Genomic DNA, 14,906 nt, shown 5'->3' with positions numbered 1-14,906 from the left:
GCTCTATAGCCACTAACAAGCATGGAGCTCACCTAGACCCTACTGAAGGAGTAGGCTGTCCTTTCTGTACCCAGGAGGAAACACTTTTATTGTACATTTATTTTATAGCTGCAGAAGGTTAGGAGTACTTTTTAACAAGTTACAACACTGGTAACTAACAGGGTTTTGTCAGTAAACGGACTGTTGGAAATGCTCTTTGATGAAAATTCAGATTTGGTGTTATTTTTCTATCTATCTATCTATCTATCTATCTATCTATATTTATATATTTATATATTTATATATATATATATATATATATATATATATATATATATATATATATATATATACTCTAACCCTATCTGTCTCTTCCTCTCATTCCCTCTCTCTTCCTCCCTCTCTCTCTCTCTCTCTCTCTCTCTCTGTATTGATTGGAGAACTCTAGGACATGCTAACCCATTAGTCCCACAGCCTGTAAAGATCAGGCTGGAGTGGATTTACAGCAGGAGTGAGTCGCTGTGTTTTAGCTCTCTGGACGCAGGACTGGACGTAGGACCGGAGCGAGGTCCCTGCTGCTGCTTTCATTAAACACACTCCAGAGCTGAGAGAAGAGCTCACACACAAGCAGGACAAGACACTTCCACATTAATTACACACAGACACACACACACACACACAGTGCAGGAGTGTATGTGCGAGATGGATGTTAGAGGTTGGTGATCAGCTGGAGAGACATTTTCTCCCTCACACTTTTCCTGTTACAGCTTTTTGTCTTCATCCAGCCTGCAATTCCACACAGCTGTGGCATCATTGCTTTCTCTCTCTCTCTCTCTCTCTCTCTCTCTCTCACACACACACACACACACACACACACATTACATATGTGTGTATGTGCAGCAGAGAGCATGTGCATCCCTCCATCCTCACATAGACTGAAGGTTCCAGCAGGAATTGAGTTCTCTTCATCATGCTCAGAACTTTGCACACACACACACCCCCTTTAAGATGCTGGAGTTGATTTGTTTACATGACATAAACACACCATGACATAAACACACCGTGATGTAAACACACCTTGACTTAAACACATCGTGACAAACACACCATGACAAACACACCGTGATGTAAACACACCATGACAAACACACCGTGACATAAACACACCGTGACATAAACACACCGTGACGTAAACACACCGTGACGTAAACACACCGTGACATAAACACACCGTGACGTAAACACACCGTGACGTAAACACACCGTGACATAAACACACCGTGACATAAACACACCGTGACATAAACACACCGTGACATAAACACACCGTGACATAAACACACCGTGACATAAACACACCGTGACATAAACACACCGTGACGTAAACACACCGTGACATAAACACACCGTGACATAAACACACCGTGACATAAACACACCGTGACGTAAACACACCGTGACGTAAACACACCATGACATAAACACACCTTGATGTTAACACACCGTGCCGTAAACACACCTTGATGTTAACACACCTTGACATAAACACACCTTGATGTTAACACACCGTGACGTAAACACACCTTGACATAAACACACCTTGACATAAACACACCTTGATGTTAACACACCTTGATGTTAACACACCTTGACATAAACACACCGTGACGTAAACACACCTTGATGTTAACACACCTTGACATAAACACACCTTGACATAAACACACCTTGATGTTAACACACCTTGATGTTAACACACCTTGACATAAACACACCGTGATGTAAACACACCTTGATGTTAACACACCTTGACATAAACACACCTTGATGTAAACACACCGTGATGTAAACACACCGTGATGTAAACACACCTTGATGTTAACACACCGTGACATAAACACACCTTGACATAAACACACCTTGATGTTAACACACCTTGACATAAACACACCTTGATGTAAACACACCTTGATGTTAACACACCGTGACGTAAACACACCTTGATGTTAACACACCTTGACATAAACACACCTTGATGTAAACACACCTTGATGTAAACACACCGTGACGTAAACACACCTTGATGTTAACACACCTTGACATAAACACACCTTGATGTAAACACACCGTGATGTTAACACACCTTGATGTTAACACACCGTGACAAACACACCTTGATGTTAACACACCTTGACATAAACACACCTTGATGTAAACACACCGTGATGTTAACACACCGTGACGTAAACACACCTTGATGTAAACACACCTTGATGTAAACACACCTTGATGTAAACACACCTTGATGTTAACACACCTTGATGTTAACACACCGTGACATAAACACACCTTGATGTTAACACACCTTGACATAAACACACCTTGATGTTAACACACCGTGACGTAAACACACCTTGATGTAAACACACCTTGATGTAAACACACCGTGACGTAAACACACCTTGATGTTAACACACCTTGATGTTAACACACCGTGACATAAACACACCTTGATGTTAACACACCGTGACATAAACACACCTTGATGTTAACACACCTTGACATAAACACACCTTGATGTAAACACACCGTGATGTAAACACACCTTGATGTTAACACACCGTGACGTAAACACACCTTGATGTTAACACACCGTGATGTAAACACACCTTGATGTTAACACACCGTGACGTAAACACACCTTGATGTAAACACACCTTGATGTTAACACACCTTGACATAAACACACCTTGATGTTAACACACCGTGATGTAAACACACCTTGACGTTAACACACCTTGACATAAACACACCTTGACATAAACACACCTTGATGTTAACACACCGTGATGTAAACACACCTTGATGTTAACACACCTTGACATAAACACACCTTGACATAAACACACCTTGATGTTAACACACCTTGACAAACACACCTTGATGTTAACACACCTTGACATAAACACACCTTGATGTTAACACACCGTGATGTAAACACACCTTGATGTTAACACACCGTGACATAAACACACCTTGATGTTAACACACCGTGACATAAACACACCGTGACATAAACACACCTTGACATAAACACACCTTGATGTTAACACACCTTGACATAAACACACCTTGATGTTAACACACCTTGATGTTAACACACCTTGACATAAACACACCTTGATGTTAACACACCTTGACATAAACACACCTTGATGTTAACACACCTTGACATAAACACACCTTGACATAAACACACCTTGACATAAACACACCTTGATGTTAACACACCGTGACGTAAACACACCTTGACATTAACAGACCGTGACAAACACAACATGACGTAAGCACACCCTGATGCCTCTCGCTGAAACCCAGAAGCAGCTCATGGTATAAGTCAGAGAGACTTGAGGAGAAAGTTTTCCGCTGGCTCTGTGTGGGTGTGTGAATGTCAACAGCACTTGTGTTCATCTTTTACACTCTTGCATTATTAATAAATCAACTGAAAAACACAGAGAAACAATCAGCTAACAGCCTGAAAGCAGCAGTCTGCTCATCAAAGGGTTAATTCATCCAACTCGTCAGCGTTAGCAGCACAAGAAATGGGGGAAAATGTGCCTTTTATTCTGACTAACTTAACCATCAGCTTCCAATTAGCATCAGCATGCTAATGTACGAGGTCCGTGAAGCATGTTAGCATCATTAGCATTTGAATCAGATTTTCTAAAAGCAAGACAGGAAAAAAGAGCATTCTGCAAACGATCAGTGTGTTGATGGTATCAGACCTCGGGGTTCACACCAACCAGAGAGAGAAAGAGTCTGATATCATTCCATAATTCAGGATCTGCTTAGAAGGTGATGTCTCCATAACAAGAGAAGATCAGGAAAATAAGCACATTGTGATAAAAATATACCTCCAGTTCTGCCTCAAGTGAATCCTGATCAAGCAAACAACAAGGCCAGGGCAAGAGCGTGAGACAGGTAAAGACGAGAGAGAAAGAAGATAGACAAACAGTAAAGCGCAGTCTGCAGCATCTCTCTCTCTCCTACCTGGTGCAGGTGAACTCGCACTTTGTTGATGGCCTTCAGCCAGCGGAGGCGGGACGAGGCGAGAGGAGGAGAATCGATTCTGAAGGAACTAAATGAAAAAAAAAAAGGAAAGTCAGATTTGAGGACAAGCTGTGTGGGAGGCAAAGAGAAAACAAAAAGCAGCTTGGTGTCAGGAGCTCAGACTACAGATCTAAAATTATTAATAAAATTCTTCAACGACATCATGACAAAATCTAGCTCTGGCTACATGATGACTGACAGGAGCCTCAACCAATCAGGAGCGAGAGAGAGAAAGAGAGAGAGAGAAAGAGAGAGATTAAATATAGCAAACAGGACACAGGTATTAGATGTGAGATTTAATTATCGTCTAACGATCAGACTTTAGTGTTAGCCAGTTTTGAAGCTGCTGAGCTGGAGAGATCAAGAAGGAGATGTTTCTTCAGCTTCTCCACATGCTTCTATTTTAAACTCTGACATATTGAGCAGGAGTTTAAAATAAGTTGAGTGTTTTAGCGAGCATGGTAAAAATATCTCGGCTTTATGTTTTAGCCAGCTAGCTAGGCTAACTGCACACTGGATATAAAAAAAAATATCAGAAAGGTTTTAAAACTAGATTTAAGAAAAGTTTATTCAGCTTTAAGTCATGTTTGAAACATTCAGTCTGTGGTCAGAAGGAATAAAAAAATCCATCAAAACCTCCTTTTCAAATCTAACAAAAGCAGCAATTAATCAGACCTTATTACGCTACATAATTACATCTCACCTTTCCGCCTGGATGGCAAGGATGTTCTCTTTCCTTTTCTCCTGCCCACTCGTCCGTGCCTCTCGTTCTCCTTTCTCAAACTCCTGTGAGGACAGTCGAGGACTCGTGGAGATGGGAGATCGGATCTGGTTCTCTTGGACGCATCTCTCCTCTGGTTCCGAGCTGAACTGGGAACTGGCCTGGCTCAGGTTACCAGACGAGCCGAACCGGGAGCTGTCCGCTGGACTGAAGACACACACACACACGGAGGGTCATATAATTATAATCTAATGGGCAGAGCATGTAGAAATGGAATACAGTGTGTTTATAACCACCTGAGACCTGCATTTGTCTGAACTAGCTATTAGTTCCAGCCTTCATGCACCTGATTAACTGGAATCTTATTCATCTTGGTTTGGGTCTGAGGCTTGCAGGTCTCAGTGGGGTTACTCCGGAGGACAATGGAAAAAGGACTAGTCAAGGTGAGGTCATATAGGGACTTACAACCATCCATTTTCTATACCCTCTTTATTCCTAATTAGGGTCACGGGAATCTGCTGGAGCCTATCCCAGCACACACTGGGCTAAAGGCAGAGGTACACCCTGGACAGGTCACCAGTCCATCACAGGGCCACACATATAGACAGACAAACACACACACCTACACTCACTCCTATGGGCAATTTAGCATTACCAATCAACCTAATGTACATGTTTTTGGACTGTGAGAGAAAACCGGAGTACCCGGAGTAAACCCACACAGGCACAGGGAAAACATGCAAACTCCACACAGCATATAGGGTCTTAAACACTAGAATTAATACATGGTTAAAACAAGCTAGCAGGTCAAAAAGGACAAGAGACAACCAGAGAGAAATCACAATAGTGTTTGTACTACACCTCAATACTTGATCTCTGCTTTTTTTCACCTTCTAGAAGAACATCAGCAGGACTTTGAGACTCAAACACATTTTCACTTTATGCTTTCGTGTGACCTGTATCGTCATCTTCTCTGTTTAACCATGAAGATTTACTATCCTTGGGGTTTTGCTGAAATTACCCTTGCTATTACCTTTTCTCCAGGCCTACAGCGTTGCCTATAACTCTAACTCTGCCTGCATAAATCTCCCAGCATTCATTTGATGTAAACAAACTGGCTGGAGGTAATGGAATAATTCAGGCAGGCTGAAAGGAAAGAAACGACCCAGCCATATATTCAAAAAGCTAATATATAAAACGCTGGCATGATTCATGCATCGCACCTCCATCAACGCCACTCAGCCTGGGCCTCGGGCAGCAGACTTTCTCTGCATATGTCTGGCTTTAAACACTTGTCAGACAGAACCTGAAAACAAATTCTATTCTCTGAAACTGTATTTCCTGTTCAAAACGAGATGACCTACACTTTCAGCCATCATTTTAATGCCATAAATATGGTCACTTGTCCTTTTATCCTGCTTGCTATATTGTTTTAGTATCGTAAATACAATTCATTCAACATCAATGTCAAAGATTGCCACAATACTCAAGGGGACAGACTAAGTGAGTCGACATATATCAAACTACAGCAGTGGGAAGTGGAGGAGGTGGACATGGAGAGGAGGTTTTCACAACACGCTATGGTAAACAGTCTCAGCACAGCTATAGATCATGTTCCTACTAGCCTTCTGCTGTGCTCTTTCTTCAGTGGACTCTCTGGTAGCTGTCCCAGAGCATGATCTGTAGCATCGCTATCCTTCTGTGTCAGACACGGATCAGCTTCATCTTCATTCTCTTCTCCAGGTTTGGACATTTCCTGCTTTACCGCAAACAGGCTTTCTGGACTGGAGTCAAAACTGTGCTGTTTATCTGAAAAGGTGTCACTTTGTCCCTCTGTATCGCTGGAATCCTGACTCTCTGTGACATCTGACTCTAGAGATAATATTTCAATGTCCGGTTCTCTGATGTCGGGTCTGGTTTCTACCTGCGTGGTTACAACTGTAGAAGGTGTCTGATCAGATGCTGTGCTCTGCAACGGAAAGCCGAATTTCTTCCCGAATATGGATGGAGCAGATATGGGTTCTTCATTTAGAACGGCTGACTTCTCTTCTTGAAAAAGGCCAGCAGAAAATCCTTTGAGGCTAGCAAACAGACTTCCTGAGTCTGATGGTTGCTGAGGCAGTTTTGTTTCAGAGGAAGAACCGAACAGAGAACTAAAAGGTTTTGCTGTCTCAGAGGCACCTGAGAGTAAACTTCCAAAGGACGGTGCTGAGAGAGGAGGCAGGTCAAACATGCTCTTAACTGTAGGTGAAGATGCAGGTTTCTCCTGAGTCATTACCTTGTCAGGGTGGATTAGAGATGTTAATGCGACACTAGATTTCTCCTTCATGGCACCTTCCTCAGATTCTTTACAGTTAATAGACATTTCTGTGATCTCTACGTCACTACTTCCTGCCTCTTTGACAGTTTTAGCATCAGACCTTTCCTGCCCCAAAGCCACTGCCTCAGGTTCTCTAACTATACCTGAATCCTTGCCAGAGGAACTTGGCTTGTTAATGTTTTTTGCTGCTTCATGGTCCTCAGTCTTGAGCTTACTGGTCTCCACTGTGGATTTGGTTTCCTCTGGTCTAGCAGCATCCTTAGACTTTAATAAACCAAACAAATCACCTGTTAGGGTCTCTGTGGAGAGGCCAGCAGATAAGTTAGTGGGCAGGTTAAAAAATGAGGTCTTTTGTTGTTGCTGAGTTCTTGTACCTCCAGTCGGCTGTAATTTGAAGAATGAAGGCTGGGGTGATGAGAAGAAACTGGGGGTTTCCGGCTTGCTGGAGGCACTCGGGCCAGAGAACATAGACATAAATCCAGAAAATGTGGATGGTTCAGGTAGCCGATTTGGTTTATAAGGACCTTGCTTTTCAAGTCTCAGTTGATCAGGAGACCCTACCATTCTTGATTTAGGTTTGTCAAAAGGTCCAGTCATTTCTGTTAGAGAACATGGCTGTGGCTGATTAATCACAGCAGTCATTGGTTCTGAAACCATTTGAGCTGGAACATCGGTTGATGGCTGTTCTGCTGCTTCCTGCTCTTTGAGTTGAGCTGGTTCCTTCTCTACCACACCATCACAGAGGTCATTTTTAGGCTGCTCTGTATGGTAAGCCTTATTGTCTGCTTCAGACCACCCTATTTCTGATTCATCCTGGTTTTGTGTTTCTTTTCTATCCCTTGATTCTTCCAGCATCGTTGAAATTTCATTAGTTTCAGTAAGGATCTTATGATCCAGAAGTTCTGTGCCCTGTGATTCCTCCAGTGTTCCTGGAATTTCACCAGCTTTAGTATGACTTACATAATCCATCTCTACTTCTATAACTTCATCTGATTTATCTGCTTTTTCTGATTCTAAAGATTCCTCATGCTTCTTAGCTTCTGATGTTTCTAAAGAGAAAGTGTGGCTACTAGTTTCTTTGCCTGTATCCAGTTCCAGTCCTTTAGTAAGATTCTGCTCAGAGTCCAGTGGTCTCTCAGTTTCTGAAGACTCTTGTTTTTGAGGTTGAGGCTGTCTTTCTGCTAGATGTTCCACAGTTTTACTTTCTGTCTCTGACTTCTCAGTTATTTGGTCATGGGTGACATCAAATGTTATTACGGTTTTGTCTTCAGGAATTTCATTATTTTCTTGATTTTGAATAACATTAACAGATCTATCAGATTCTAAATCTTGTTGTTTCTCTTCTGTTCTATGTTCCACAGATTTAATTTCAGGTTCTGACTCCTCAATTATTTGAGCATGCAGACCTTCAGATGTTGCTGGTGTTTTGTCTTCAGAAATCTTACCATCCTCTGGATTTATAACATGAGAAGATTTCATCTCAGATTCAGTACTGATTTTGTCATGATTTTCATTAGCTTCATATATACAGTATTTTGGAAGATCCTGTTCTTTGAGTTCGTCATGTGATGATTCAACATATTTGATTTCAGCATTTACAGAGGTACATTCACTGGATATATCTTCAGGTTTTGGCATGGTTTTATGTTCAGATATAGGTTCCTCTGATTTTTTATCATCCATGAAGGACAGCAGGCCAAATCCACTCATTTTTGGTTTGTCTGAACTGCCTCCAAGAGAGAATACAGAAGGAACTCTAAACAGACTTTCTGAGTCAGATGATGCCATTCCACCAAACTTGGAAAACAGACCTTTTCCTGCTGGCTCGTTATTGGAACATTTAGGAACTGTGGACTGACCACTACTTCCACCAAACATGAAGAACAAACCAGAACTAGTATTATCTTTAGGTGTGGATGATCCAGGTAGGACACCACCAAGAACTGGAGCTCCTGAAGCAGGTGAACCACTAAACATAGAAAATAGTCCTTTTCCTGGTGCTTCCTTGGGTGGTTGGCCTCTGGGTGGAAGCCCTACAGCAGAAGAACCTCTCAGGACAGATCCTGATGGATTTCTCAAACTAGGACTTTGGACTCCCCTATGGTCATGTCCATGTGTTCCTGCTGGACCTGACACTAACTGTTCTCTTGCATCAAATCCAGCTGGACCCCTTGGGCCTAGTTCTGGTGGACTACACAAACCTTGTGTTTGCTGAACATTACTTCCACAGAACACAGAAAACAACTTCTTTCCAGGAACATCTTTTAATGGTTGGCTTTGCTGAGGACCAGCACCACCACACATTGAGAACAGACTTGTGCCTGTTGTTTCTTTGGTGGTGGAGGCTCCTGGAATTATGCCACCAAATATTGATGATCCACTATAAGTCTGGGAAGGTGCACTAGAGGGTCCTCCAAACAATGTGAAGGTAACTTTGGCAGATTGCTCCTCAGGAACAGCAGTGGGTGTTAATGGGCTTTCCACTGATAACACATCTGTACTTAAAACCTGAGCTTCTGGGGAGGGTAATTTGTGTAATCTAGACTGCTCACTTCCTTGCTCCTTGGACATATCAGATGTTTCACTATAATCACTGGGTCCCTTTTCGTTGTTGGGTTTTGTTGATTCTGTGATCAAAAGTTCCTTATTACACAAAAGAGATTCTTTCATAGAAACAGCAGAAATGTCAACCATGTCCTCCTTTGTTGGTTTTGCTATTCCTGAGGTCTTGGGACTGAACTGTTGGTCCTTGAATTCTGAATTCTCTTTAGCATTTTCAGGTGATTTATCTAGTGCAGGAGACATTATGTCTGTCATTGGGGGAGTGGTTTCAGATGAAAGCATGTCTTTATTTTGAGAAATTGACACTTCACCAGATTTAATTAAGATGGATTTCACCATTCCTGATGATGGAAGTTCTATTCTATGTGAAGTAGTATCCTGGATCTGTAAAGAGTGAGATTCTTGTTTCTCAGCGTTTGAAAATTTTGGGCATGAAGAAGTAAAAGTGTTAGCTGAGCCATGTATGTTACTCTCTGAGATCTCTGTGGATGCTCGTGGAATGATTATTGTGCTTGAGTCTGTTTGATTTTTATCAATCTGTGAAGTGTTTTTCTCAGAGACAGACACAGAATGATGCTTTGTGTCTACACTAGCTTCTGTCACACTCACACAAGCATCATCTCCAGTTCCAGACACACACACTGTCTCTTCATGACTACGACAGCTATCCTCTGGCAGCTTTAGCGTAATCTGAGGGATCAGCATCTGTCTGGAGCACCGTCTAGTAAAACATAAAGTTCTCTCTTTTATTTCAGTGGGTGAAACTGCATCAAAACATGGAGGCTTCTCAAGGAATAACATCTTAGATAAAATAGATTCAGCAGTGGATTGCTTCTGAGAGAAAATGTCTGAGTCAATTTGCTGGCCTTCACTCGTATCGTGCTTTGAACCAAGCTCAATCACATGAGCACTCTCCCGTAAAGTGGAGGACTCTGAACAGGTTTCACGTTGATCATCAGTTGGTGTAATTTGCTGGGGCATATGGGTAATAAGGATGTTGCTACCAGTTGCTACGGAAGTTGACTTATTCCATGTTGTATTTGTTGAAACATCTGAAATCATCAAAAAGGATTCACTGTTTGTTTTGCTCACTAATACGTCTGCCTCTTTTTCTGGTATCTCAGATTGATCAAGCTTTACAGAAGATAGCTCCTGAGACTCTATTTCTACATCTGTTATAATAATCATGGGTGGCCAGGAGACATGCCTGTTTCGGTTACTTTTCTGACAAACTGGATTTTGTCTTTGAAGTAATGGTGAAATTGGTCTATCAAGAACACTTCCTGTGGTGGGAGAAGAACACTGTTTGCCATGTGGGGAAACAGTTGAAGGCGGGGCAGTGTGTGAGATATTTTGAAGCACTGTGTTTGAACATTCCATAGGAGATGATGCTACATGTTCTGTACTTGGAAATAATGAAGATGGTGGTGGTTCCACAGGATGTCCTGAACATGTAAGAGGTTCAACAGGAGTGCATGGAGGACATCCAACAGGAGTACATACAGGAGTTTTAACAGAAAGATGTGGTGCTCCTTTATGCAGTGGACTTGAAGGAGGCGGAGACTGTGGAAGAGATTCAGTAGGTTGATATGCCCTAGACTGTACTGTATGCACTGAACCTGGTGGAAATTCCTTGGGAGTTGGAGTAGAATATCCTGGACTCCGAGTAGGCAAAGGCTGTGAATATCTGATAGTGGTTGTTGCAACACATCCTGGACTTGGAAGAATGTTAACAGAGCTGTATGTTACTGAGGGCTCTGCTGTGTGGGCTGCACTTTCAAGTGGTACTGCTGTGGAGTTTATCACATCAAACTTTGAAATCAAACCTTTGGCTAGTCCAGTAATGTTATCAGTTCCAAGTAAATTTTGTCTGGAAGATACTGGAGTTTTGCAGACTGTATTTATAGCCAAGAGAGGTTTCCTTTCTGGCTCAGCAGAAGAACCATTAATGGTTGAGCCTGATTGGACTTCAGATGTTACATTAACTTGGGTAAAATTTTTTCCAACTTCCTGTTCAATGGTGCAGGGTGTGGCAGGAAAACTTTTGCACACATTACTGTACTCTTGTCCATGATTAGTTATGGAGGACACATCCTGTCCAGATAAAATGCTAACTACGGTGGTATGGACTGAAGCTTTGTTTGTGTTTAGGACAAGAGGTATTTCTGGTACACAAGTTGGTGAAGTATGAATAGAAACCCAGCTTTGAATGGTGTTTTCTCTCAAACTTTCCACTGTTGCTTGTTTGACAAGACCTTTGGATCTGGACACTGCCAGTGATCTACATTCAGTGACCTGCGTTATCAGACCACCATGTTGCATAAATTTTGGATTATGTAAAGGGTGTCTAGTAAAGTCTGAGCCTTGAGTTTCAGAAGGTCTTATTTGCTGAGTCTGAAATGTGGACAGAAAAGAATCTGGACCATACACAGGTCGGCTATCTAAGACAACACTTTTTTCAGGAGAAAGGTTCTTATTTTTGAGCTGTGCTTGCTGAAAAAAAGTTTTCTTCTGTTCAACAGAAAGTGCACAGAAAGGATCTGGAAGAATCTGTAACCCTGCCATGTTGAAATTCTTTTCCATGTGCTCTGCTGGTCTTCTACAATTTGTCAAGGTTAATGGTGCAGCAGGATGGACAGTTGGATCCATATTGGGAGTCATGTATGGTTCTTGTCTTCCAAGAGCCTGGGGAGTATATTGTTCTGTTGTGTAGATTAGCATCTGATCTGTTTCTAAAGATGTTAATGTGCATTGACTAGAGAGGAAGGAATTTGTTGGTATTGAGAGATCTTTGATTCCAGACATTTGTATCTTTGTATCAAGTGTCAAGTCAATAATTGGTGTGTTATTTTTTTGGTTAGCTGTCTTCAGTCTTTGTTGAAGTCTGTGTTTATTCCTCGATATATCCTCTTTCTTCTTAGTGAAATCCATCAGCTCTCCATCCTGCATGTTGAATAGATCATTGCAGTGAGAATGTGAAACAGAGAAGTCCATAGGCTTATTCTGGGCTGCCAATTCTCCACTGAGGTTCCCCGAGGGATAAAAAAGTCTGTCACTGTGGTAAATGGATCTCTGCAAATACAAAGGAGTTTCTGTTGTATGATATCCTTTGTTCAGTAATTTCTGAGACACCTTCTCAGGAGCTGAAATAGCTTTAGCTGTTAAAGGTATGCCAACCAAGTCTTTGTTCCTACTCACATTTTTTGTCTGAACAAGAGCCATTACTTGTCCAGGTGACATTTCAATAATTCTTCCTGCTGCTTTGTCAGGTTCTTTAATTGCTGTACAGAGAGACATATCCAGAGTGTTTTTGATTGAGTTCGCTGGTGCTGTGGGAATATTAGCTAGCTGTGCACTTGATATTAATGCTAAAGAGGCTGTCCCTGGTAATGTTTGGTCAAAAACTTGCTTTTGCCATTGGTTTTTATTTAACTCTCTATGCAAAGTTTCAGGTTTTGTGGGTTCTTCAATGTTTACCGTTGATGGTCCACCAGACAACATTTTTAATGCTTGATCATTAGCGTTAAAGTTTGTTTTTTCAGGTTTGATCATACCAGAGTAGCAGGTTTGATGCAAATCCTTTAAAGACACATCTAAAGACATACCAAATGAAGGTCCTGTTTTATTGAACAAGGGTTTGTTTTCCACTAAGGGCATGATCTCTGAAGAAGATGCATTGCCAGCTGGTTTTAGAGACATGTCCAGAGATGCTTTAACCCTATTTGCTGGAATTATTTTGTTTTCTTTTGCATTTTGTGTTGAATACTGACTGATTGTTTCTACAGACTGATATTTTCTGAGCAATGGCTTGACCTCTGGTGCTGGAGGCTGCTTGGTGATTGTGGCTTGTGACTGATATCTTCTAAGAGGTGGTTTTGCCTTGGTTGTCAGCGGGTTTACAACCAAAGACACCCCACAAAAGTCTTCAATCATACCCAAAGTTGACCTTGATCTTCTCCTTACAAGCGATATTGCTTCATCTGAAGAGAAAACTGGTTCCTCAGCTGGTTTTGAACACATATCTAAGGTGTTTTGAATGGAATTTGCTGGAGCTGATGTATTCTGACTTGACCGAAAAAAAAGTGCTGAAACATCTCGGTTCCTGTTTCTGCACAGCACAGGGCTTACTTCTGATGTTTCTGTGTTAGATTGTAGTGGTGGAACTTCTCCAATCATAACATCTTCTTCTGACTTAATTTGTTTTACTTGTACACTAGAGGAATCAGCAATCAAAGGAACCCCAATAGAACCATCGCCAATATCTGCATTTGAGGTTCTTCTGCTCCTTACAAGAGGCATAACCTGAGGTTCAGCAGTTGGCTTGTCCATAGGTGTAACCACTGGTGCTGAAGACATATCTACGGTATTTCTGATTAAGTTTGCAGGTGCAGTGCTCTTACAACAAGGCTGAGTAGGTGCTGGACTTAGGTTCATGGACACATTTAATAAGCAGGACTGTTGTAAACATCGAGCAGATTGTGATTGTAGGTTTATTGTTGAATGTTTCTTTATTTCAGGGCTTCTAGGCTGTGATGATGCAGTTCCTTGATGTGTGGTTGCATCTTTTTGCTCGTTAACATAATCAATTTTGGATCCAGTAACTTTTGGAGACATCTTTGGCGAAGTACTGATGGATTTTCTAATGGAGATTTCAGGTGATGTGTTTACCTTAGAACACTGAATCGAAACTTGCCGGATAAGCTTGGATGCTATACTAGTCGTTGAAGATGTGTGTTGATCAGTTCTATACTTAGAACTTGAAGATGGTCCTGAATCTGGTGGACAAAGCTTTGTGGAAGGTGGAGCAGAAACAGGAGGTACTTCAGGTATAACCGGGAAAGGTACAGCAAGTTCCAGTGCTGGAAATGTCATATTTATTTCTTCCCCCTCCGCTTTAATCTCAACAGTCAGATCAATTCCTATGTCCTCACTTGCATCACTGCATGTCCAGTGATGTTTCTGTCTAACTTTTTTCGTAAAGTCAAGTATGTCCTCAATTATGACGTCATTATTAGATGAATCAGGTAACAGGTGCGTGGTTATCCTACCTGGGCATTTCACTTGGTTTTTTAATGATTCAGAAAAGTCTAGAGGTTTAGTCCTCATAAGAGAGTCTAGTGCTTGTTTTGGTCTGGTATATAGTAAATTTTGTGGTGGTGGTAAGGCACATTTTTCATGACATGTAGCATCTTTTGGTGGTTCAGGTAAAATGGA

General features: G+C 41.6%; 1 protein-coding gene across 1 annotated transcript in view; it reads right to left on the bottom strand.

The window, feature by feature from the left end:
• Window positions 1-14,906, bottom strand: part of LOC131343237 (protein unc-13 homolog B) — a 221,579-nt gene that overhangs the window by 108,559 nt on the left and 98,114 nt on the right. The window contains exons 9-10 of the mRNA XM_058374765.1: window positions 4,793-5,017; window positions 4,030-4,117 (exon numbers count right to left, since the gene is read on the bottom strand). Of these exons, the coding sequence (XP_058230748.1) occupies window positions 4,030-4,117; window positions 4,793-5,017 (313 nt within the window). The remainder of the gene's footprint in view (window positions 1-4,029; window positions 4,118-4,792; window positions 5,018-14,906) is intronic.

Source organism: Hemibagrus wyckioides, linkage group LG22, assembly GCF_019097595.1.
Source record: "Hemibagrus wyckioides isolate EC202008001 linkage group LG22, SWU_Hwy_1.0, whole genome shotgun sequence".
Taxonomy (NCBI): Eukaryota; Metazoa; Chordata; class Actinopteri; order Siluriformes; family Bagridae; genus Hemibagrus; species Hemibagrus wyckioides.
The sequence above is the reverse complement of the archived record's forward strand: the minus strand, read 5'-3'. Positions and strand labels throughout refer to the sequence as shown.